Below are 27,184 nucleotides of genomic sequence, written 5' to 3'. Positions count from 1 at the left end.
TTCCTATTCTATTGTCTTCTTCCACTTCCACGCATTGCTTGTTTAAAAATAATTTCTTATCTCTTCTGGCTAACCTCTGGAATTTTGCATTTAATTGGGCATATCTCCCCCTATCACTGTTGCCTTTTGCTTTCCTTCTTTCTTGGGCTACTTCTAGTGTCTCAGCAGACAGCCATTTTACCTTCTTGGTTTTCTCTTTCTTTGGGATGTATTTTGTTGCCGCCTCCTGAACAATGTTGCAAACTTCTGTCCATAGTTCTTCCGGGACCCTATCTACTAAGTCCAGTCCCTTAAATCTATTCTTCACCTCCACTGCATATTCCTTAGGAATATTAGTGAGCTCATATCTAGCTGATCTGTGGGTCTTCCCTAATCTTTTTAGTCTGATCCTAAATTGTGCAATAAGAAGTTCGTGATCTGAACTACAGTCAGCTCCAGGTCTTGTTTTTACCGACTGTATAGATGTCCACCACCTTTGGCTGCAAAGGATGTAGTCAGTCTGATTTCAGTGTTGTCCATCTGGTGAAGTTCATGTATAAAGCTGTCTCTTAGGTTGTTGGAAGAGAGTGTTTGTTATGCAGAGTGAGTTGTCTTGGCAAAATTCTATCAGCCTATGTCCTGCTTCATTTTGTTCTCCCAGGCCATGCTTACCTGTAATTCCAGGTGTCATTTAACTGCCCACCTTAGCATTCCAGTCTCCCGTGATGAAAATAATATCTCTTTTAGGCGTGTTGTCCAGTAGGTGCTGCAGATCCTCATATACCTGCTGTACTTCAGCTTCTTCAGCATCTGTGGTTGGGGTGTATATTTGGATCACCGTGATGTTAGATGGCTTGCCCTGAATTCGAATTGAGATCATTCTATCATTTTTTGGATTGTATCCAAGCACTGCTTTAGCCACTTTACTATTAATTATGAAGGCTACTCCATTTCTTCTGTGATCCTCTTGTCCACAGTAGTAGATTTGGTGGTCATTTGATGTGAAGTGGCCCATTCCAGTCCATTTCAGTTCACTGACGCCCAAAATGTCTATCTTTAATCTTGACATCTCACCAATAATCACATCCAATTTGCCCTGGCTCATAGATCTTACATTCCAGGTTCCAATGGTTTGTTGATCCTTAGAACATCGGATTCGCCGTTCACCACCAGCACCGTCGGCCGCTAGCCGTCCTTTCGGCTTTGAGCTAGCTGCGTCATCACGTCTGGGGCTAGTTGAACTCATCCTCTGTTCCTCCCCAGTAGCATTTTGACCATCTTCTGACCTGGGGGTCTCATCTTCCGATGGTATACCGACATATCTCTGGTTGTGCTGATCCATTTAGTTTTCACGGCAAGAATACTGGGGTGGGTTGCCATTACCTTCCCCAGGGATCGCATTTAGTCTGACCTCTCTGTCATGACCTTCCTGTCTTGAGTGGCCCTTCACGGTTTAGCTCATGGCATCATTGAGGTGCTCAAGCTCCAGCACCACGACAAGGTAACGATCCTTTGCTGAAGGATAGTGCCTGTAGTTACCACCTATTTCTCAATAGTAAGCTATTGTTCAAGGTTAGTTTTATTCAAGCTTCAGAAGCATCAGAAATGAAAGTTATTTCTCTAAACTTCATTCAAAGTTGTAGAAATAGACTTTAGGATAGTTAGAAAATGAACCATGCAGCGCTTCTCTTTAGTCCCATATTGAGAACTTCATCCATGACGCTACTATTTTTTCCCCCAAATTTGTCCAGAAATTGTCATCAGAAGCCAGTTCTTCCACAAATATGTTCCTTTGGATATCTTGTGGGAAAATTACCTTGCTTTCTCTTGCTTTCTTCAGAATAGCTGCTGCAAAGTCGTGATTTCAAAAATACTTTGCGATGCTATTACATTAGTCCTTGTTGTTGGATCGATGAAATCCTTTTTCCAGGAGGTGCATTAAATAAGCACTGCTATTTGTTTCAGGAACTTTTTCTTCTTTTTTTGTCCTCCTCATTAGATACATTTACAGCAATATCCATGACAAAGCTACATACAAGACAATTCAGATTATTTTGAGAGCTTGTTGTAGCTTTTTTTGCTACCACTTGTAAAGGTTGACACATGTGCATTTTCCTGATTGTTTCAGTAAGAAAGGAAGTCCTTTCTTCTGTTAATACAGAAGTATATATGGCTGATTCATTGTGGATGCTGCTCCATCGATCAAGCCTCAGGGTAACGATTTCCCCCTCAATATGAGCTGCACACTTCTCATACATTTTGTCTAACAATTTCCCAGTAGTATCTTTTTGTTGGGTGGAGGGCCTCCTGATCAAAGAGACTGAACCAAGTCAATAATATGTACATTCTCACCTATACAGAAAGGGATCTGTTGCATAAACTGAGCACTCTCTTCATTGACTGCTTCTTCTGTAATCTGTTGGTTTTAATCTATGATTGCTGGCGGAGGAATATCCGTGTGTTGTATGTTTCCCATGGGAGATACAGTCTTTCTGACATATGCAATTAAGCTAAAAATAAAACCCATTGCTACCTCTCAGGAAACTGAAAGGGTAAACCTAAGTGAACAGCCACCTGAATCCTGTAGTTGGAGGACTGATCCATCTAAACTAGTGTTTTTCAAACTTGGCAACTTTAAGATGTGTGGACTTCAACTCCCAGAATTCCCCAGCCATCATGCTCGGAGTTGAAGTCCACACATCTTAAAGTTGCCAAGTTTGAAAAACACAGATCTAAACAAAAGATGACAATGCAGTTCACGTACCTATAGCTGCACATGACTGCACACACTGATCACGTGGAACAGTACATATATTTGCCTGTTTGCTTTTAATTAACAGCATCCAAGTTCCTTCCAAGTGGGGAAGGTAATGGCAACCCACCTCAGTATTCTTGCCGTGAAAACTAAATGGATCAGTACAACCAGAGATATGTCGGTATACCATCGGAAGATGAGACCCCCAGGTCAGAAGATGGTCAAAATGCTACTGGGGAGGAACAGAGGATGAGCTCAACTAGCCCCAGACGTGATGACGCAGCTAGCTCAAAGCCGGAAGGACGGCTAGCGGCCGACGGTGCTGGTGGTGAACGGCGAATCCGAGGTTCTAAGGCTCAACACACCATCGGAACCTGGAATGTAAGATCTATGAGCCAGGGCAAATTGGATGTGGTTATTGGTGAGATGTCAAGATTAAAGATAGACATTCTGGGCATCAGTGAACTGAAATGGACTGGAATGGGCCACTTCACATCAAATGACCACCAGATCTACTACTGCGGACAAGAGGACCACAGAAGAAATGGAGTAGCCTTCATAATTAATAGTAAAGTGGCTAAAGCAGTGCTTGGATACAACCCAAAAAATGACAGAATGATCTCAATTCGAATTCAGGGCAAGCCATCTAACATCACAGTGATCCAAATATACGCCCCAACCACAAATGCTGAAGAAGCTGAAGTAGAGCAGTTCTATGAGGATCTGCAGCACCTACTGGACAACACGCCTAAAAGAGATGTTATTTTCATCACAGGAGACTGGAATGCTAAGGTGGGCAGTCAAATGACACCTCGAATTACAGGTAAGTATGGCCTGGGAGAACAAAACGAAGCAGGACACAGGCTGATAGAATTTTGCCAAGACAATTCACTCTGCATAACAAACACTCTCTTCCAACAACCTAAGAGACGGCTTTATACATGGACTTCACCAGATGGACAACACCGAAATCAGATTGATTACATCCTTTGCAGCCAAAGGTGGCGGACATCTGTACAGTCGGTAAAAACAAGGCCTGGAGCTGACTGTAGTTCAGATCACGAACTTCTTCTTGCACAATTTAGGATCAGACTAAAGAGATTAGGGAAGACCCACAGATCAGCTAGATATGAGCTCACTAATATTCCTAAGGAATATGCAGTGGAGGTGAAGAATAGATTTAAGGGACTGGACTTAGTAGATAGGGTCCCGGAAGAACTCTGGACAGAAGTTGGCAGCATTGTTCAGGAGGCGGCAACAAAATACATCCCAAAGAAAGAGAAAACCAAGAAGGCAAAATGGCTGTCTGCTGAGACACTAGAAGTAGCCCAAGAAAGAAGGAAAGCAAAAGGCAACAGTGATAGGGGGAGATATGCCCAATTAAATGCAAAATTCCAGAGGTTAGCCAGAAGAGATAAGGAATTATTTTTAAACAAGCAATGCGCGGAAGTGGAAGAAGACAATAGAATAGGAAGGACAAGAGACCTCTTCCAGAAAATTAGAAACATTGGAGGTAAATTCCAGGCAAAAATGGGTATGATCAAAAACAAAGATGGCAAGGACCTAACAGAAGAAGAAGAGATCAAGAAAAGGTGGCAAGAATATACAGAAAACCTGTATAGGAAGGATAACAATATCGGGGATAGCTTTGACGGTGTGGTCGGTGAGCTAGAGCCAGACATCCTGAAGAGTGAGGTTGAGTGGGCCTTAAGAAGCATTGCTAATAACAAGGCAACAGGAGACGACGGCATCCCAGCTGAACTGTTCAAAATCTTGCAAGATGATGCTGTCAAGGTAATGCATGCTATATGCCAGCAAATTTGGAAAACACAAGAATGGCCATCAGACTGGAAAAAATCAACTTATATCCCCATACCAAAAAAGGGAAACACTAAAGAATGTTCAAACTATCGAACAGTGGCACTCATTTCACATGCCAGTAAGGTAATGCTCAAGATCCTGCAAGGTAGACTTCAGCAGTTCATGGAGCGAGAATTGCCAGATGTACAAGCTGGGTTTAGAAAAGGCAGAGGAACTAGAGACCAAATTGCCAATATCCGCTGGATAATGGAAAAAGCCAGGGAGTTTCAGAAAAACATCTATTTCTGTTTTATTGACTATTCTAAAGCCTTTGACTGTGTGGACCATAACAAATTGTGGCAAGTTCTTAGTGGTATGGGGATACCAAGTCATCTTGTATGCCTCCTGAAGAATCTGTATAACGACCAAGTAGCAACAGTAAGAACAGACCACGGAACAACAGACTGGTTTAAGATTGGGAAAGGAGTACGGCAGGGCTGTATACTCTCACCCTACCTATTCAACTTGTATGCAGAACACATCATGCAACAAGCTGGCCTTGAGGAATCCAAGGCTGGAGTTAAAATCTCTGGAAGAAACATTAACAATCTCAGATATGCAGATGATACCACCTTGATGGCTGAAAGCGAAGAGGAACTGAGGAGCCTTATGATGAAGGTGAAAGAAGAAAGTGCAAAAGCTGGTTTGCAGCTAAACCTCAAAAAAACCAAGATTATGGCAACCAGCTTGATTGATAACTGGCAAATAGAGGGAGAAAATGTAGAAGCAGTGAAAGACTTTGTATTCCTAGGTGCAAAGATTACTGCAGATGCTGACTGCAGTCAGGAAATCAGAAGACGCTTAATCCTTGGAAGAAGAGCAATGACAAATCTCGATAAAATAGTTAAGAGCAGAGACATCACACTGACAACAAAGGCCCGCATAGTTAAAGCAATGGTGTTCCCTGTAGTAACATATGGCTGCGAGAGCTGGACCATAAGGAAGGCTGAGAGAAGGAAGATCGATGCTTTTGAACTGTGGTGTTGGAGGAAAATTCTGAGAGTGCCTTGGACTGCAAGAAGATCCAACCAGTCCATCCTCCAGGAAATAAAGCCAGACTGCTCACTTGAGGGAATGATATTAAAGGCAAAACTGAAATACTTTGGCCACATAATGAGAAGACAGGACACCCTGGAGAAGATGCTGATGGTAGGGAGAGTGGAAGGCAAAAGGAAGAGGGGCCGACCAAGGGCAAGATGGATGGATGATATTCTAGAGGTGACGGACTCGTCCCTGGGGGAGCTGGGGGTGTTGACGACCGACAGGAAGCTCTGGCGTGGGCTGGTCCATGAAGTCATGAAGAGTCGGAAGCGACTAAACGAATAAACAACAACAACAAAGTACCACAGGGTAATAATTTGTCCCTTTGAAAAAGAGTTGAAGAAGCCACCTGAGAAGCCCATCCATACAAAAGTGATGACCAGAAAAAGCAACCCTTAAGAAAAAATCCTTCACATTCAGACATGCTCCACTCAGAATTTCAGAATTGGAGCTGCATTTTTCTGTTCCATTGTTTGCATTCTGTATCCTTGCCTGTCTTACCTACAGGTAGTCCTTGTTTATCAACCATTGTTTAGTGACAGTTCAGTAACGGTGCTGAAATAAACGAGTTATGACCAGTTCGCATTTATGACCATCACAGCATCCTGCGGTCAAGTGATCAGGTCAGATTTGCTTAATGACTGCTTCGCTTAGCAACTGAAATTCCGGTCCCAATTGTGGTTGTTAAGCGAGGACTACCTGTATAAGAATGGGGACGCAGTGGCGCTGCGGGTTAAACCGCTGAGCTGTCGATCGGAAGGTCGGCGGTTCGAAACCGCGTGGCGGGGTGAGCTCCCGTTGCTAGTCCCAGCTCCTGCTCACCTAGCAGTTCGAAAACATGCAAATGTGAGTAGATCAATAGGTACCGCTTCGGCGGGAAGGTAACAGCGTTCCATGTCGTCATGCTGGCCACATGACCCGGAAGTGTCTATGGACAACGCTGGCTCCAAGGCTTAGAAACGGAGATGAGCACCGCCCCCTAGAGTCGGACACGACTGGACTTTACGTCAAGGGAAACCTTTACCTTTACCTACCTGTATAAGAAGTGTTGTATAGACTCTTTTTAATAACCTGGTGTCATGATTAGGCTTGTTTTATATGCTTCAAGGCCAGAAACCTATTCTTTCAAATCATCATGTGGCAGAAATATTTTCCCAGTTTTTTTCTTTCGGTTTTTAATTCAGACTTCTTCTTGCCAGATCTCAGATTCTCTATTCAATGAACTTCATTCTTTAAACTTTTAGACAGAGATCTGCTATAGTATGTCTGATGGAGTGGTGATTTTAGGGTTAATTTGAAGAAGGCAGCGAAAACGCCACGTTTGACCTGCACTTGTTGCTGGGAAAGGTAAAGATACTGTGGATTAGGTGCCAGTGTGTGTCATTTCCCTACTGAAGGCTACTTGTTTATAAAGCCAGCTGCAATAAGGAGGGAGGGAGGAGCTGCAGGTACAACAGGAATAGATAGATAACAATGGAAATCAGTAGATAACTGAATTATACTTGTTCTGCCAAGTGTCCAAGCAGTGAGCAGGTGCTCAAACAATTGGTTCTTTTAGATCCAGAGACAAAGCACACCAGTGGATAAGGAAATGTTAAGCTTTATAATAAACTTAAGCAAATGAAGTTAAACAGAAACACAGCTGAAACCAGAAGTACAATTTAGGCAGATTAAACAAAAGTATAAAAAGCATAGCATAAAGAAAGAAATAATAACATACCCAAGCAAGTTGATACCCAATCCCTTTTATGTTGCCAGGAGCCTCCTGACCAAGGCAACAGGGACCGGGGTGGTAATTGTTCTACAGCACCCACCGCACTGGATCTGTACAGAATCTCCCAAAATTTAAAACAATTCCAGGACTTTTTATCAGTCTGGCCCTCAAACCTTGTGACCATGTTTCCATGGCTGCAGGCTATGAGACCTGACCTTGACTGGCCGTTTCTCAGGCCAAAAACACCTGTCTACAAGAAGTTTTACAGATTTACAAAAACAATGGGGGTGGGGTTTCTCTTATCTCTCCCCTCCCACTTCACACTTTTGGAGTGCTGTTGGAGGAGTGGGCTTGTGTTTACAAAAAACAATATTGTGGTTTTATTTCCCCCCTCCTCGTGCCAAGCAGAAATAAAAACAAGCCAATTAAACATCAGCATAACTCAACAGAAACTCTAATCTTTGTGTGAGGGAGAAAATCAACATATGTCACTTAACTCCTCAAAATAACAGTGGTCTTCTGCATTGCCACTACAATACTTCTCCTCAGCAACACAAAAGCATCCACCTTTTGGAAGTGTTTTCCCCATCCAAGGGTGTGAACAATCATGTACCTTTGTTCTGTATGTATATAAAAGGTGTGTTGATTTGCAAGCTCAACACACTTGTGGAACTAAAGTCATGGGTGCCCTTTCTTCTGCAGGATAAAGCTATAAGAGAGATTCCTGCCTTGTGCGTTAATTGGCAAAGCATGCCAGGTTTTAAAGAACTCAGGAGTTCCTGGGCCAACATGTCCACTTACCTCTCATATCATCTCTGTATTAGCATTAAGAGGTAACCAGCCATTGGCAACTAGAACACAATGTAATTAAAAGGTATCTTCACATTAATATCTTTGAGCTAGGTTCATTTTTTATGAAACACTAAGTTTAAACTGATTTAAATAAAAACATGATTAACATTTAAAAAATGTGTTATTTACCCTGATTCTTATTTTTCCATCTTCCAGTTAATACCCAGCAGTGTACAAAATTTATATATTGTTGTTGTTGTTTGTCTCTTTGGTAAACCAAACCTGATGTTTAAAGGGCCACAAAGCAGATGCTGTCAAACAAAGGTGGCCAGAGTGAGGGGAGTGGAGAATAAAATCCCACAGCATGATTTCTGCATTTAATTTCTGCATTTAAGAGCTACCTAAAAAGGTGATTTCAGCAATCACGTACTTGTGTAACTACCTCCCAACCTGTTGAATTTTGCTGTTCTGCACCAATCCTGATATTGCTGCAGAAAGCCACCGTCTTAAATGAAATTTAAAGTAAAAAAAACAAAAACTGCATCTGGATTCCACGGTTCAGTTACATCGGGTAAAAGAGTGCGGGAGATTAGGCTGGCTTTCTTAATGCATCACCAAAGGTAAGATAATGAGACGGCAGGAGACAAAAAGATTAGAAAATTTAGATCAAAAGACCCGCGTTTAAAAAAGATGGAAAGCAGGAAGGACAGACTTAAGTCCCGTGCATTTTTTTATATCGCTGTTGAAGCGCAAATTGCGCTTTCCCGTTTTAGCCAATAGTTGAACCACAGCGGGAGGCATTCTGTCGGCGCTGACCAACGAGACAGGGAAGATTCTTTTTTTGGCAGCTCCTCCATTCCCCCTTTCACGTAGTCACTAAAGCAAAAGACGCACGCATGCGCAATAGCCACTTCTGCTGGTCGCCAGCACTAAACGCACCCTCCTTGCTGCTGTTCTGGCCGTCGTGGCTTTTTGCTGCCCAAAGGCTTCTCGGAAGAGTCTCTCAAATTTATTAGGAATTCAGTAAAGCAAAAATGTCCCACGAGGTCCCACCGAGATTTGAACTCGGATCGCTGGATTCAAAGTCCAGAGTGCTAACCATTACACCATGGGACCTGCTACTTTGTAAAGGAAGCACGAGGCTTTCTGGGACCCTGTTAACAGGCACGTTCTCTTAGCACATTGCATGTTTAGGTGCAATCTACCGAGCAACCAAATGCGAACGAGCTGCGATACCACCAGGACGGAACAGAAGCACCTTTCTTGCGCGCAGAGCTGCGATATTAGCTGCTCGGCTGCTTAGACCACAGCTCCCAGAATCCCCGGCGCACGCGCTGGCTCGACGCGCGAAGCGTGAAGGAGGGCGCCGACTGGACGAAAAGCGGGGCCGGGCGGGGGGAGAAAGCCCTCCTCTCAGTCCACGGAAGGAGGGCACGTTTCTGGGGAAGCCATTCGCGCCACGGTGGGGCCGAGCAGGCTTAAACTACGGGATGGGAGCGTGGCCTGCCCACAGAGACTCAGAAAGAGCCTCGCTTAACGATTGTCAGCTAAGCCCGAGGATCAGCGCAGGACCTGGCGAAGACGTTGTGGTGTTTGATATCCCGACTCGAAAACACTTGCTTTTCGGAAGCCCCATCCCGTTCTTCTCCCGTGTAGCCTCGTTGGAAGGGCGCTGCCGAACCTCCTTCCCCTGGACCCGAATAAGCATCCTCAAACGCTTTCAGCTGGAGGTTTCCGAATAATCAAATCAAATCAGTTTATTAGTCATAAGGCCAGATACAGTAAAAGAGCCAATGGTAGGTTACATACATGCATACATACATGTATAAAACAAAAACGATGAGTATAAGATCTAATGATGAATAAGAACAAGTATAATAAAATAAAAAATTGTGTTACAAAAAGTGATAAATAAGAATTCAAACTTAGTTAATGGTGCAGCATATTGTACAGACGGTAGCACAAAACCAGACAAGTTGGGAGGATATTTTTGACTTCTTGTCAGAAACAACAGTAAGTAGAAATCCCACTCCCTGCTGTGAGATTTCTTCAAGATCAGACAAATGAAGGCTTGTCTAGAATCCTCATATAGGGAGCAGCATAGTAGCATGTGGCTTAGAGTTTCTACTGAGCCATCACCACATGGAGATAACCAGAGAGACATAGAAGTACCCCTGAAATGTCCAAGAGGTTTCCCAAGAAGTAGACCTATGACTGAGGCCATACATGTTGCAACAGGGTTGTCCAATGAGGTGGTGTGGGACTACACTTCCCATAATCCCCATTGTTCATGCTGGGGCTGCTGGAAATGGAGGACACCAGCTGCTTTTGGAGGACACCAGTTTGGAGCAGCCAGTTAATTTGTAAAGTGCAGGTAAACCTTTCTGTTGGAGCTTTTGGGCAGAAAATGGTATTAATATTCTAGAGACGCTTATTTTTAATCAGTCTTTCAAAACATTTGATGTGTTGCAAGTAGAATTTGGGTTACTTGAAAGAACAGAATAGCAGTATGTTGAACTAAAATATTTTTTACTTCATAATACGGAGCATGTGCTAGCAGCTTCTGAAACACCTAAATTATTTGTAGTATAGGAAAGTGTTCTGGAAGATTCCAAACCTAGTTTGTTTATAGTCACTGGGAGAGCATTTTTAAGATAAATACTAATAATGAATATTAAGAGTTGGAATGTCCTAATTTAATAAATCAATAGTCCCACACTTTAAAGAATGATAAATATATCTTAGAGTGCAATTCATTTATCCAAAGATTATTTGGATAAAAGATGGGAGTTCTGCAGAAAAAAAATTCTTTTAATACTCTAACAAATCTAAACAGTAAAACTCTAGTATCTGGAGCATCCACTACATCAAATCAAAGAAATACTCAACTGAATATTACTTCCAGTTGGTTTGATGCAGACTGGGTCCAAGCTAAGAAAAAATTAAGAGCTCTATATTTAGCATACAGAAAGTCTAATTTACAACAGCATCCTTTAAGATATTATGAGTTGAAGAAAAATTATAAGATAGTAATATGTCAGAAGAAACAGAAAACAGAGAGAGATTCCTGGTCATTATTAATAAATGCTTCTCTGTACAAAGACTCCAAAACTTTTTGGAAATTAATTTCCAGGGCTTTTACTGCTCCCTCAGTCCCAGATTGCTGTTTACCATCCAAGACCTGGGGAAAATATTTTAAATCAATGTTTATGGAGCAGGGGCAATCTGTGGCAAATACAGCAAACAACACTAGATTAAAGTTAATTACCCTTCCACAGTGGGAACCAGTGTCAGAGGCAGTGATTATTGATTTTATATCAGAAGTAAAATCTGGCAAGGCTCTTGGCCAGGACAATATACCTATCAAACTCCTTAAACAAAATCTAGATTGGTGGGGCCTTTTATTAGCAGCCCAATTCACTGCAATAGATAGTTCTGGTTTAATCCCCTCAGGATAGATTAGGGCTATAATTAGGGACCGTTTCATCCCCATTACATCGGCCCGCCCCACCCGATCATCGAGAGAGGGCATGTTGTGGACCCCATCCATAAGAGAATTTCATCTGGAGGGGTCCAGGAAATGGGCCTTCTCTGTAGTGGCCCCTGCCCTCTGGAATATCTTGCCCCTGGAGGTGAGGCAGACCCCCTCACTCCTGACCTTCCAGAAGGCCCTGAAGACCTGGTTCTGCCATCTCGCCTGGGGCGGGAAACTGAATAACCATTCTTGGGGGTGGTTCTCACCCTAGAGGCCCTCCCACCAGTCTGGATTTTATACCTTTCTTGGATTCTATTTATTTACTGTATTTTATAATAACTGTTTTTATGAGATTTTAATGTTTATATTTCGTGCTTGATTTTATTGTAAACCACCCTGAGTCCCTCTTTTGGGGAAGATGGGCAGTGGCTAAATGTGATTGATTGATTGATTGATAAATAAATAAATAAATAAAATTCCCCTATACAAGAAGGGAGATACAGAAAACCCTGTCAGTTATAGGCCAGTTTGCTACCAGTCCTGAGAAAACTTTATGCAAGACATTTAAATGGAAAATTAACTTCTTACCTTGAGGAACATTTTGTTTTAACAAATGCTCAGGCTGCTTTTAGAAAAGGCAGGTTGACAATTGATTAATGTTTCCATTAGCCTATTTAGCAAGAAAATATTCTATTTTCCTGAAAGGTAAACTTTCTGTTGCTTTTATAGATTTTAAAGCGACTTTTGACTCTGTTAACAGAACTAAGGTAAAGTAAAGGTTTCCCTTGACGTAAAGTCCAGTCGAATCCAACTCTAGGGGGCGGTGCTCATCTCCGTTTCTAAGCCTTGGAGCCGGCGTTGTCATAGACACTTCCGGGTCATGTGGCCAGCATGACTCACAGAACGCCGTTACCTTCCCGCCGAAGCGGTACCTATTGATCTACTCACATTTGCATGTTTTCGAACTGCTAGGTGAGCAGGAGCTGGGACGAGCAACGGGAGCTCACCCCGCTGCGCGGTTTCGAACCACCGACCTTCCGATCGGCAGCTCAGCGGTTTAACCCGCAGCGCCAACTTTAGGCTAAATTAGAGAATTTGGATTTGTGCTTTGTTATATGCAGATGATGCTGTTCACCTTTCAGGTATGTGAAAGGCAAACAGCATCATCCACATATAACAAAGCACAAAGACCTACTTGAAGCACTAATTAAGTATTAACAAGAAAATCAATTACAAATTAACTATGATAAAACTAAAATTTTGGTTTTTGGAAAATAAATTAAAAAGCATGTCTGGAAAATTCAAGATCATATAATAACACAAGTATGGAATTTTAGTTATTTGGGCATTTTATTTAACCATGCTCTAACCTGGCAACATCACTGTAAGACATTACTTCTGAAAGCAAAATTTACTATGAGGGCCTTGCATCAATATCTTTCTCAAAAGGAGGAAGATTTGTTCCTGCAGCAATAAAAGTTTTTAATGCCAAAATTGCATCTCAAATTTTATATTGAGCTCCAGTTTGGATTGCATCTGCTGATAATAACATAGCACAACTGCAGGTGAAATTTTAAAGATTTCTTTTAAGTGTCACAGGCTGTGTTCCAACTTCTGTTATTCTCTTGGAAACTGGGTAATGCCCTTTGATAACAAAGACTTGATTAAGCATTATTAAGCTTTGGTTGCAAATATATGTTTTTAAAAACAAGGTAGCATTGCTTCAGGAAATCCCAAAGTAATCTTTTATAATCCCAAATTAATATTCACTTTGATTGTAATCTTTTATAGATATTTCATCTGGCAGGGTCCAGGAAGTGAGCCTTCTCTGTGGTGGCCCCCACTCTCCGGAATATCTTGCCCCAGGAGGTGAGGCAGGCCCCTTCACTCCTGACCTTACGGAAGGCCCTGAAGATGGTTTTGCCATCTTGCCTGGGGCGGGAAAGTGAATAACCATTCTTGGGGATGGCTCGCACCCTAGAGTCCCTCCTGTTAATATGTTTTCTACTACAGATTAAAGTTACTATGGTAACTAATCATTTTGGCTGGGTGAAGAGGTTGAATTTAATTGTCCCCTTTTCGGATGTTAATTTTTGCACCTGGGGGGAAGAACTTGCCTGGACTTGTTTTAGTTTTCAGTTTCCTTTCTGTGTAGGCATGTAGAGAGTTAAGCAGCTCTCAATGAGAGCCTTTAAATATGTTTGTTTTCTGTAAATAAAATTATTTTTATAGAAATGCCTGGTGTGTGACTTTTCTGATCTCTCCTGGGCCAAATGCTTTCCTAGCAATCTGTTAAAACCTCCCACCAGCCTGGATTTTACATCTCTCTTGGATTTTATTTATTTATTGTGTTTTATCATAATTGTTTTGTGTGATTTTAATGTTTATGTTTTATGTGGGATTTTAGTGTAAACCGCCCAGAGTCCCTCTTTTGGGGGAGATGGGCGGGCGGTGGCTAAATTTGAGTAATAAATAAATGTGGTTTAAACAGGTGACTCGAAGATTAGTCATATTGGCATTGATCCTGATTATTTATTCTCTAGGATTATGTCATCAGCAATTCATTGTGTCAAGCAAAGACTATGGCATAATTCAGTACAGGAATTAATGGCTAAAGCCAAAGTATCATGTCTACTTTTCACCCGTAACCTCTGGAATTAACTACAGGTATATTTTTCAACTCCCCAAATATTTGAATTGCTTATCTTTAAGTAAATACAGAATAGCCTTTTCAAAAGCCAGATTAAATGTATTGCCATCAAACATGCTATCTGGTAGGTAAAGGTTTCCCTTGACATTAAGTCCAGTCGTGTTCGACTCTAGGGGGCGGTGCTCATCTCCGTTTCAAAGCCGAAGAGCCGGCGTTTGTCCGAAGACACTTCCGTGGTCATGTGGCCGGCATGACTACATGGAACGCCATTACCTGCCCGCCGAAGCGGTACCTATTAATCTACTCATATTTGCATGTTTTCGAACTGCTAGGTTGGCAGGAGTGCTATCTGGTAGATTTCAAAAAAATTACCATCTCTCAAAGATTTTGTCCTTGAAATGGTACTGATCCTGAGACTGTGGTTCACATTTTATTGAATTGTAAATTTCACAAGAGTCTTCCAACTTTACTCGGTGGATGTTTAATAGGTGTCAACTTTTTATGCCAGAAATGTAATCTAGTTAAGAATAATTTGACACATATTATTTAGATCCGTGCTACATTGTCCCATTTCAGCATAATAGTCACATTATTGTTAATCTGAGTTTGGGTAGGGAAATAAGGTTTAAAGATATTAATGTATTATTGAATTAGGTATCAAAAACTTATATCCCCATACCAAAAAAGGGGAACACTAAAGAATGTTCAAACTATCGAACAGTGGCACTCATTTCACATGCCAGTAAGGTAATGCTCAAGGTCCTGCAAGGTAGACTTCAATTCATGGAGCGAGAATTGCCAGATGTACAAGCTGGCTTTAGAAAAGGCAGAGGAACTAGGGACCAAATTGCCAATATCCGCTGGATAATGGAAAAAGCCAGGGAGTTTCAGAAAAACATCTATTTCTGTTTTATTGACTATTCTAAAGCCTTTGACTGTGTGGACCATAACAAATTGTGGCAAGTTCTTAGTGGTATGGGGATACCAAGTCATCTTGTATGCCTCCTGAAGAATCTGTATAACGACCAAGTAGCAACAGTAAGAACAGACCACGGAACAACGGACTGGTTTAAGATTGGGAAAGGAGTACGGCAGGGCTGTATACTCTCACCCTACCTATTCAACTTGTATGCAAAACACATCATGCGACAAGCTGGGCTTGAGGAATCCAAGGCTGGAGTTAAAATCTCTGGAAGAAACATTAACAATCTCAGATATGCAGATGATACCACTTTGATGGCTGAAAGTGAAGAGGAACTGAGGAGCCTTATGATGAAGGTGAAAGAAGAAAGTGCAAAAGCTGGCTTGCAGCTAAACCTCAAAAAAAACAAGATTATGGCAACCAGCTGATTGATAACTGGCAAATGGAGAAAATGTAGAAGCAGTGAAAGACTTTGTATTCCTAGGTGCAAAGATTACTGCAGATGCTGACTGCAGTCAGGAAATCAGAAGACGCTTAATCCTTGGGAGAAGAGCAATGACAAATCTCAATAAAATAGTTAAGAGCAGAGACATCACACTGACAACAAAGGCCCGCATAGTTAAAGCAATGATGTTCCCCGTAGTAACATATGGCTGCAAGAGCTGGACCATAAGGAAGGCTGAGCGAAGGAAGATTGATGCTTTTGAACTGTAGTGTTGGAGGAAAATTCTGAGAGTGCCTTGGACTGCAAGAAGATCAAACCAGTCCATCTTCCAGGAAATAAAGCCAGACTGCTCACTTGCAGGAATGATATTAAAGGCAAAACTGAAGTACTTTGGCCACATAATGAGAAGACAGGACACCCTGGAGAAGATGCTGATGGTAGGGAGAGTGGAAGGCAAAAGGAAGAGGGGCCGACCAAGGGCAAGGTGGATGGATGATATTCTAGAGGTGACGGACTTGTCCCCGGGGGAGCTGGGGGTGTTGACGACCGACAGGAAGCTCTGGCGTGGGCTGGTCCATGAAGTCATGAAGAGTCGGAAGCAACTAAACAAATAACAATCAAAAATTTAGAATTTATCAATTTATGAAGAGTTTTGTATTTATTAAGCATGAAGTTTAGCTTTGCTGGAACAATTCTGCAACTCTGGACTTAAAATCCTGGATTGATTTTGTGTTCAAGATTTGTGTTCACTCTGTGCCTTTGAATTGGCCTCCTGCCTGCCTGCCTGCCTGCCTGCCTTCTATAAACATTGTTTTATGTATTGGGAATGTTCTTTTTTTTCTTCTCTATTTATATATGAAAGCAATAAACTAAAGAAGCATAAAAAGATGTTTAATTGTAAGCACTTTATAATTTATGAACCTGTTCATGAGTCTGATGGTGTTTTACGATAGGCAATCATTACAGTTGTTGATTGCTATGTTATCGTGGGGTGTGGCACTGTTTTTTCTTCAACATAAAGTGCAAGGATGAATTTTTAACTGTACCTGTAGAAGGAGTAGAGACATACTTGCTAATAACACAACTGCCTTTGACCAGCTGCAAGTTTTCTAAGAATGAAAATCCGAAACTTATGGAGGTGAGTAGGTCTTCAAATATTTATGCTAGTGCCTAGAATCCAGTATAATAAAGTCAGAGGCAGAAAAGCAGAAAAAATGTTCAGTCCTGCTTGGCAGCTAAATTTTAATTGTCATGATATGACAGAAGAAATTCAAGTGTGCTGAAGAGTGGAAAAATTATGATCAGAGAAAAAGGGCTCCATTGCAGCATGTTCTAATAGAAGAATGAACCTTTTCCATCAGTGTATAAACCTGAGCAGATTCTTTGCAACTGATGGGGCTGTTGACAGCTGTTCTTGCAAAGTGCTACGTCCTCTTACTCAAAGCATTGAAATTTGATTGCTCCTATAGCTAAAAAAGCAGGGACTGAAGTGATATGGGATATATAAAATTGAGGAGCTGAAATTCTAGAGAATTGAAAAATTAAGAACAAATCATAATCACACATTTTTTTGCCTGAAGACTGATTTGTGATTTATTAAAAAGCTATTTCTTTATGCTTCCTTTTTTTCCCCCCTGCACTTTTGGCTTTGTTCCCACCTTTTCCTCTTTTTCTTTATTCTATATATTAGTTTCTGTTAGTTTTTATCTTTGTAAAAAGAAGTAGCTTCCGATTTTCTTTACAGAAGTTATAAGTATAAATATAAGTTTACCTCTTACACTATGGTTACATCATGATTTTCATTTTTTTCACTAAGCAAGTCATAATTTTTGATGCTCTTTTAATGTGTTAAGATTTGCAATGAAGAGAGCAATGAAATTCTAGATCACTAAATAAAACCTGCTGGTTGTGGCTTTCTGTGCTAGTTTCTCTCCAAAATACTTTGGAAACTGCTTTCAACCCTATAACTTTATGTCACCATGCATGTTAAAACAACAACAAAAACTTCCATTGCTGGTTGAGGGTGAAGAAACCAAATAGCTAGTTTTGTCTCCTCAGAATATTTCTCCATATAACCAGAAATGCATATTTGTTATATGTGTATAAGTATTCTGGGTCTAGAGAGGATGTTCTTATGTATGTGTGCAAATGAAATAATATGTGAAGTAATGATTTGCCTTGCTATGATAAGAGCCACCCTGAGAATGAAAATGATGGCAATTTATCTTACGAAGTTACATACATACATACTATCCCTCACTCTATTTCTTTTCAGACTAAGCAACATTAGGCAAAGTGAAGACAAGGAATAAAAATGGTTAACCAAAAAATGAAAGGCATGAGAGAAAAAGAAAAGGAAATATAGCTAAATCTAATTTACACCAAAATCAGTCACTATATTTCTCTGTATTTTCTATCCTTATGTATCAATTTTCACTTCCACCAGGTGAAATACATTGCCTTTCGTTCTTGTACATTGCTCTTACACAATGCCTTTTGTACTTCCGTACTTTTCTTTCATTTACTCAAGGTACTTCTGTAATGGCCTCTCAACGTGCTCCCATATTTGTCAGTCACTTTTGTATTCAATCCACATTCATTCACCACCCATTCATTCTTGAATTCATATTTTCTTGTTTTACCATGCACACTTCTTCAGTAACCCATTCCCACTGCATTCAACTTACTTCTGTGTTTCTCCTGACATCCCCAAATGGGACTTCCATATAAGAAGTGGACAGAAGCACATTCTAATACAAACTCATTTTCACTTCTTTCGACAAATGTTCAATCCCCTCAACAGACCACATACTATCCATTTTCACAGAAGTTCAACATGTAATTTCACTTCTGTTTTGTAAACTTGAGCTACATATTGGATTAAGTTGCTTTCCATATTGGATTATAATTTTCAAAGTACCCTTTTTTACTTCTTCTTGCTTTGCAAACGTTTTCAGGAAAAGCAGATAGTATGTTACAAGACTGCATGATCTTATTCTCGGTTAACAAGGGCTTCACTTTACTACAAAGTTGACAGAGGCATTGGATAAATCTGAGTTGAATTGTTAGTTACCCTGATTCATTCCCAGGAGTCAGTTTTGCTTTCCCTTATATCCCACACAATGACAAATACTTTTACCTTTTGCAAGAAATTGTGGCTTGATTATAGATAAGTGGTGAATTGGTTTGGAAACTGATTTTTTTTTTGTTTTTCTGTAGATCGAAGTATTTATACACAATCATAGTTTGTGTGATTATGGCATCATTCACTTTCACGCTGATAGGAAAGCTAACCAAAGCCAAAACAAAGTGGGAATCTCAAGAGGTACTATCTCTTCTTAAACTTCTGCCAGAAGAAGAATACAAATCCATGTTCCTATTTGATGGAATGTGGTAAGTTTTCTAAGCACCATGCTGCTTCTTTAGGACCATGTAAGATTGCAAGGGGGTGTGACAGGGGTAATTTCAATCCATTTCTCTTCTGAATCTTCCTTTCTGTTAAAATATTGATGATAGCTGTAAGAACAAACTAGAGTGTTAGCGAGGAGCAATATGAAACATGATTATGAGATAAGAATTTTAATTATGATTGGCAATCGTATATATACACACTCTCATATGTGCTTAGAAATAGAAAATTATGTTGGTTATGAGGAAATAGAGTTTTTTCAGTAGAAATCAAGCAGCTCAATCTAATTAGGAAGTTTGGCTATAGACCTGGGTGCATGTATGTCAGAGGACAAACAGTCCTCATTCTACTGATATTAGTGAAGTGGTGAAAATGTCTCCTACATGCCAGTGAAGAGGTAGTCCGTGGCAGTATGACAGTGAGTAGTATTTCTGCGCACTGTAAGTAATGATTAAGGAGAAATCCCATCCAGAGAAGTGCTATGTAAATGTGATGGCTTAACCAAAAGTGCATCTAGGGAAGGCTACACAAGCTTTTCTGGTATAGGTTGCACTCAGAATAAGGCCTAAAAGGCCATTGGACATTCATCCAATTTATAGGTAGAGAAATTGGGTAGGCAGTTTCTTCAAATTTCTTCAGGAGAAGGAGAAATTCTACCATGATTTGCCAAGGACAGGTCTGCTCCTTAGCAATGACTGCTAGTGAACCCCAAGGTAGATACCTTCTTTTCTAAAGCTAATGCTCTTTCATCAAATTGAATGGGAACTGGGGGGTGGGGAAAACAAAAGAATTTCTCTTTCTGGTGTTGTGCAAACTTTTGCTTACCTTTGTTATGCCTTCCATAATGAATGACATATTTAGGAGAATGACAGTACTTTCCTGCATGATTTTTGTTTTTTGTTTTAATCCAAAAAGATTTAATCCTGATTGTTATTCCCTTGGAACTTGAACTCAGATGCACAAGGAAATACAAGAGCATGTTCTGGTTAGAATGGGAAGCTTTCTGGCTCTCCATGAACATTTTTGTTTTTTTGCCAAAATACATAAATTTGGATTAATGTAACAGATTCCAGTATAGTTTTATTCATTGTGAGGAAGTTGGCCATGATAGCTTCAGCAAACAAGGAAGTTGGATTTATAACAGTATGTTCTTTTTTAATAAGAATTTTATTAAGTTTAAAGCAAAGATAAAAACTACAAAAAAAGAAAAAAACTACAAAAAGAAAAAAAAGAAAAAAAACTAAGAAGTGTGAAACACAAGAAGAAAAGAATTTTAAAGATTACATAAAGAGTTAACTTCTGACTTTTAACAGCAAGAATATACAGCAATTTCCATAATCAAACCCTTACTCCAAAATCACATTATTTCTATAAATAATTCCATTAGCATATTATGAAAATCACTAAATACAATTGTTCTCTCCCCTTATATTTTAAAAAAATATATATATATAAACCTCTTAATCAACATCCTCCCCAAAAGACAACATTTACTTAATTATTTCCTTCCTACCACTATTCTATACATTTCTGTCTAGTATAATATAAATTAAACTAAAAAAACATATAAATTGTCTACTTTTATAATTAATAATACTATAACAATCTTAGCCCTATTAACCCTAAAGCCAAACAATTATTATTATACCTTATAAATCTTTACAAATCATTAAGAAGGAATAAAAACAAGCAAACTTTAAAAGCAATCCAATTAATCTTAATCCAAATCATTAAAATAGAATAGAATCATACAAGCCTTAAAAGCAGTAAAAAAAAAATCTTAAATCTTTACCCCACTTCAAAATATACCAGAGAATTTACATATTTCCATAATACACACAAGGCACTTTTCATACAGAAATCAAACAGCCCAATTGCCCCCCTTAGAAACTCAGACTTCTCAGCAGAAAACCTCCCACAGAGTAAAGTCTCTTCTTTCCTATAACATTCCACCAGAAAAACACTTCCATTTGTGATTTGCGATTCGGTCTGTCCTTTTAACTCCTTCAGCACCAGAATCTAGTCATCCGGCACAACAAAAGCTTCAGTTTCCCTGTCAGTAGAAACATCTCCATCTTTACTAGAATCAACTTTTTCCACAACCTCCTCAGCCAGACGAAACATTTTAAAGCTGATATTTTCTACAGTGTCCTGAATATCTTGCATAATAGCTTGACAGGAATCAGATAAAATCTGTTTGATCTAACAACGAAGCTCTGAGAATGTCTGCTTAAGATCCTCCATGTTACAGGCCATAGATTATGGTGCCCCCTAGATACTTAACTGGTGAAAGTTAGAGTTAATAGAAAATTTCCAGCAATGTTTGCAAAAGTGAAAGTGAAAAGGGGCAACTTCCCAGAGAAAGTAGCAACAGAAAGCTGATGATTGAAAACAACAGATTCAACATGTAGAGAAAAATCAAATTCTTCAAATTTGATATAAAAATAATAGGGATGCACTTACTTATTCTCAGTCCTCCTTAATATTTAAATGGGGAAACAAGCCAAAACTTTGAAAGATTTTTAAAAATTAATCCAAGAAATAATGATAAGCACCAAGAGAGAACACTTCTCCTTGCTGTAGAGGTACATAAACTTAAAAAATATAAATTGGGTGATTTAGAAATGGGTGGTTTGACTCAGTGTCCCTTTAAGTCTACAGCACAGTTTGGACATCCCAGCCTTCCGGCGTCTCTTACCAGATTAACGCTGATGCTGTTCATGATACTCTGGCTGTGAGGCACCTTTTTTAATGTTTCCTTAAAGGTTTATGATGCATTAAATGGCTTCTTCTCACTGAATGCCCCTCTTTTTTGTATTGCCCACAAAATCCCAAGGCGTGGAGATACATTCAAGATTAAAAATAGAATTGTATATATGTTTTCCACTGATGCAAGTTCCATTGAGTGTGGGGATGGCTACTCTGGCCCTTCTACACACAGAATCTCTTTTAGTTACTGCAGGATAAAATCACTCAGATCTGATCCAAGTTGGACTCCAAGCATGAGGCACAGTCTGAGGAGATGCCAAGGGAATGTACTAACCCAGTTATCTGGGAACAGTTTGATACTGTTGGACCTGAGGAACTGGACTGTCAATGCCACCACTTGTCATCTAGACCTATGTCCCTTCTGGCTGGTGAAGGCAGCCCAGGAGGTGACATGTGGTTGGGCCCAGGCGATGGTTAATACATTCTTGGGAGAGGGAGTGTTCCCAGCTTCCTTTAAGGAGATGCTGGTGCACCACCTCCTCAAGAAACCATCCCTGGACCCTACCGTTCTGGACAATTTTTGTCCTGTCTCCCACCTCCCCTTTTTGGGGAAGTTGGTTGAGAAAGTGGTGGTGTTGCAGCTCCAGAGGATGCTGGAGAAAATGGATTATCTAGATCCTTTTCAGTCAGGTTTCAGGCCCAGATATGGGACAGAAAGAGCATTGGTTGCACTTATGGATGATCTCTGGCAGGAGCGGGATGGTGGCAGTGCATCCATCCTCGCTGTTCTTGACCTCTCAGCGGCTTTTGATACCATCGACCATGGTATCCTTTTGGGGCGGCTCAGGGAGTTGGGGGTGGGCAGCGTGGTCCTGCACTGATTCACCTCCTTCCTCCAGGGCTGGTCCCAGTTGGTGGTGATTGGGAGCAAGAGGTCCAACCCTTGACCTCTCCTTTGTGAAGTGCCACAGGGTTCGGTTCTCTCTCTGCTCCCTTCAACATCTACATGAAACCACTGGGTGAGATCATCTATCACCATGGGATGAGGTATCATCAATATTCTGATGTGTGTGTGCCAGCTATGCGGGCCTTCTCTGCAGTGGCACCTGCCCTTTGGAACATTCTGCCACTGGAGATCAGGCTAGCTCCATCCCTTTTGACCTTCCGGAAGTCCCTGAAGACCTGGCTCTGTAGCCATGCCTGGGGTGGGGAGGGGGATAGTCATTCTTGGAGATGGCTGGCACCTTAGATTGCTCCCCCTGTATTTATGATCATTTGTAGCCATCTGGTTTTTCCTTTTTCCTTTTCCTTTTTATATTATATGATGTTTTATTATGATTGTTTTAATTTTTAATGGACTAATTTATTGTAAACCGCTCAGAATCTCTCTGTGGGGGGATGGGCAGTAGTATAAATTTGAGAAATAAATAAATAAATAGTTGCATTTGGTTACAACTAGGATATGCATTCATATGTTTCCAAAAACGAGAGGCCAAGTGAAGATCTAGATCAGGGGCATCTGCCAGGAGAAGAGTATCAAAAAAGTAATGCTAGTTGTGATTAAAGCTCTGCTTCTTTTATTTGCATGCCACATGCACATAAAAATTAGTAGAGTTTCAATTGCACAGCCACAGCCACAACCCCAACTTGACTTTTACTATGCCCCTGTGGACACCCCTGAACTGGTTGCATACGTGTTCATTTATATTTGCGTATCCATATATAGAAGCTCGCTGCCCGGTCACCAGTCTTCACCTTGGCATTGTCTCCACTCTTTGGAGACACTTCAGCTCACCATTTTCCCCACCCGGAAGTGCCTATTTCTTGTTCTCCTCATCTACATTCTTTGCAGTTTTCCCTTGCATGCCTTTTTTTCCTTATCCACAGCCTTTTCCATTTCATCATTCAGCAAACATCCTTTTTCATTTTTCCCATTAGGGTACAGTGAAAAATAATTCACACTGAAAACTGCATTTCAGTTCTTGTTGTACACAATCCTATAGAAATATTCATATTCTGGTAGGTTTATGTGGTGGATTTCAGTAAGACTGCTGGTTCTCAGGAAGGAAGGAGCACATTCCAAGAAGAGGGACAAGATAAGAGGAAACATAGTCCAGGAGGCAACTGTGGGAAAACTAAGAGGTTCAGAATAGCCCCACTCTAGAGCTTTCCCAGGTTATTTTCCCCTAGGTTAGGTAGAGTTGCTTTAGTCTGGCAAGATTCTGTCTATATGGCGTTAGCAAATAAAGAACTGAAGTTTAGCTGGACTGATTCTTTGCTGTTCTTGGGCTGGGCCTGACAGTTTAACCCAGCTGTTTGGAGAACTAATTGCAAAATAAGGATAACTCTTTTCCTGAACATACGTTGCATTATTTACTAGTATAATTAACATCCTGAGAATGATTCTGATGTATTTACTAGTACAATTATTTTTAAAATCCCACAATAACCAAAAGACACATTCATTTAAGTCATATGTACTCTATCTTTAAAAACAAAATGTTCCTTGAGATGACTTATACATTCACAATCTGTCAGCCAGAGTAAAAAGAAAATGATGTCACACCTAAAGGAAATCATGAATCATATTAAAAAATCAAAATTGCACCAAAGTAGTTTAACAAACTAATATTCAAAAACTAAACCCACTGGTTTTAAAACTACCCTTCCTGTGCATTTTCACAAAAAAGTAAGAACCAATAAAAGTTAATATATGTCCATAGGCAAGTTGGGGTAAGAATAAGAATGAAAAATGTAAACCTGAATTGTGTACTTTTGGTTTTTTAACAAAACAGAGACAGCTGTTAGCTCATTCAGACTTTCTCTTCCACTAGGAGGAAAGTAATATATGAACTGGGTATTACTTCCGCCTTGGAAAGTCAGGTGAACTCACAGCTGTCTCCGTTTTGTAAAGCAATTCTTAAATGGTAAATTTCTTCTTTGAATATTAATCCAACCTATAGTTTTGAAAAGCTCCCGTATTAAGAGCCTATAAGGAACCAAAAGTCTGCTATAGTATCCCAACTAAATAGGGGACACTAGATCTTCAGGTATGAGTAAGGTTCCTCTAAATTGGCATTCTACAGAAATCCTATCTTAGAGCATCTAACAATTCCCTAATAAATACAAATAATAAATGATAGTATTCTTAATTGATTTTTAGATGAACAATTTTTCAGATAGAACCAGGCATACCATATCTGGACTGCAAAAATCTATAGCTACTGGGGGGCAGAAGAGGGTTAAGTTTTCAGTATTCCAAATGACATGATTGTGTAAAGATGTCATGATGTTGATACACATACAAAAATTACCTGAACCTTTTTTGGAAATCATTTTCTTGGCCTTCCTCTGTTTAACAGTAACTGTATAAGACTATGACTAGTATCACACTTTGTCAAAGTTTGTGGGCAGGGGAACTTGTGGGCAGTTTGGCCTGGGGGGTAGAGGAAGCTAGCTGCTGAAATTTTTAAATTTTCAGGATAATAATCTGAATGCTGGATTTTTATTTTCATTTTTGCCTTTTTCTCTTCGATAATTCCCATTAAGTGATTGGGATAAAGACCTCATGAAAAGACCTTTTCATTCATATGAACAGTTGTGCACCTTCTTTACCTTATTAAAGTGTTCCTTATTCTTCTTCCTGTAAAGAGTGGGCTAATCTATCCTCTCACTTTTTCATACAGTTACAGGTGGGGAGGTCAATAAAACGTTTGTTTGTTTGTTTGTTTGTTTATTGCAGTTCTTTGTAGGGTGTCTACTGAGCAGCTCTGGGCAGATTACAAATTGCATTTAAAACATCTGTAAAATAAAATCAGCCACTGCCTTCCAAACAAAAACCTCAAGCCCTGCAGAAGAGGAGGGTTTTCTCTTGTTTCCCGAGGGATAAAAGCTAATCTGATTCAGTCAAAGTCAAGGAGCTGCCATTGAGATTTCTTTTTCAGTTACTAAGTTTTTATTAGTGAACAGCAACAAACCCCAGATTTTTTGTTGTATATTTAAAAAACAAACTGCATACATTAGGTAAAGGTAAAGGTTTCCCTTGACGTAAAGTCCAGTCGTGTCCGACTCTAGGGGGCGGTGCTCATCTCCGTTTCAAAGCCGAAGAGCCGGCGTTTGTCTGTAGACACTTCCGTGGTCATGTGGCCGGCATGACTACACGGAATGCCGTTACCTTCCCGCCGAAGCGGTACCTATTGATCTACTCACATTTGCATGTTTTCGAACTGCTAGGTGAGCAGGAGCCGGGACTAGCAATGGGAGCTCACCCCGCCACACGGTTTCGAACCGCCGACCTTCCAATCAGCAGCTCAGCGGTTTAACCCGAAACTGAACATAAAGGGAGAAAAAAGAAACTAGAGAAAAGGGGGAAAATCCACATACTATCAATATAAGATTAATTCAATCCTTAAATATATTAAATCTAGATCATATAGAAACATAGTTTCTAGACCATATGGAAACAGCTCCATCTACTTATTTTTAGAATATAAACACATTTCAAAACTCTATAACAAATCTCTCAAATCCATTTGTTAACGTAAAAGTATTCCCTTTGCTGAGCCCCCAAATAAAACCAAATGTCAGGGTCAGTCTCGCTTCGCAATAAGGCACAGACTCACTTAATAGGTATTAAGGATTTCCGCTTTATTGGAATGGTGGCTGACAGAACGAAAAACGGGAATGGAGGTGCGGTGGTGAGGCGCCCTGTTTATACCCTCTTGCGGGGTCCCGTGCTCCTCCACCCTTCATTGTCCCCAGTCCCTCTTGATGGGCTCCTTGATGGCTGTGTGGGCGTTTTCCCGGTGTCTTTCCTTGCCCTCTTGGTTCCGGTGTGTCCTCCAGGGCACCAGGTGCGGCTTATCGCTGCTTATCTGAAGCTCTTCTTTTCAGCTCTATATGAGTCCATGGGCGTGGGTGCTTTGGGTGCTTGTTTTAAGCACTGTTTTAATTATCTCCTTCCTCTTTTCCTTAATGATCATGATCCACGTTGTGAGGCTCTTTGTGCCTTGCAACGGGTTCATGACACCAAAGCTCTTCACAAAATGTCTAATTCCAATTCAACATCACGCTTCAGCTAGATTTTTGCAGCCCAGATATAGCAAGCCTAATAGAACCACTTAACAAACAGTTGGACGCTATCATGTAGATAAATTCAAACAACCAGTTTAGGGCTGAAAAGCCTTTGGATCCTTTTTACTGGCACTTCCTCTTTATGAATATTTTGGGATGTGTTTTTATGAATGCAATGTGTTCGTTATTTTTTTACTTTTAAGTACTGTTATACAGATAATTATTTTATTTATTAATTGATATTATATCATCCAACTTATCTCCAGCTTGCTTAGTCTATAGCCCAGGTGTTAAGCGTTAATGGGCATCTTTAAAAGCCCATTTCTCCATTATTCTGGTACTTTCCAAATCAGACTAAGA

The 27,184-nt window shown here is 40.3% G+C and overlaps 1 protein-coding gene and 1 non-coding gene across 2 annotated transcripts in view; one reads left to right on the top strand and one right to left on the bottom strand.

The window, feature by feature from the left end:
* Positions 1 to 9,185: 9,185 nt before the first annotated feature.
* Positions 9,186 to 9,257, bottom strand: TRNAQ-UUG (transfer RNA glutamine (anticodon UUG)). The gene has a single exon. It is a non-coding gene; the product is annotated as a tRNA-Gln (tRNA).
* Positions 9,258 to 16,690: 7,433 nt separating this feature from the next.
* Positions 16,691 to 27,184, top strand: part of B4GALNT2 (beta-1,4-N-acetyl-galactosaminyltransferase 2 (SID blood group)) — a 28,890-nt gene continuing 18,396 nt past the window's right edge. The window contains exons 1-2 of the mRNA XM_063302009.1: positions 16,691 to 16,771; positions 18,853 to 19,026. Of these exons, the coding sequence (XP_063158079.1) occupies positions 16,749 to 16,771; positions 18,853 to 19,026 (197 nt within the window). The 5' untranslated portion in view covers positions 16,691 to 16,748. The remainder of the gene's footprint in view (positions 16,772 to 18,852; positions 19,027 to 27,184) is intronic.

The sequence above is a fragment of the Candoia aspera genome, chromosome 4 (assembly GCF_035149785.1).
Source record: "Candoia aspera isolate rCanAsp1 chromosome 4, rCanAsp1.hap2, whole genome shotgun sequence".
Taxonomy (NCBI): domain Eukaryota; kingdom Metazoa; phylum Chordata; class Lepidosauria; order Squamata; family Boidae; genus Candoia; species Candoia aspera.
Note: the sequence above shows the minus strand (reverse complement) of the source record. Positions and strands in the feature narration are given on the sequence as shown.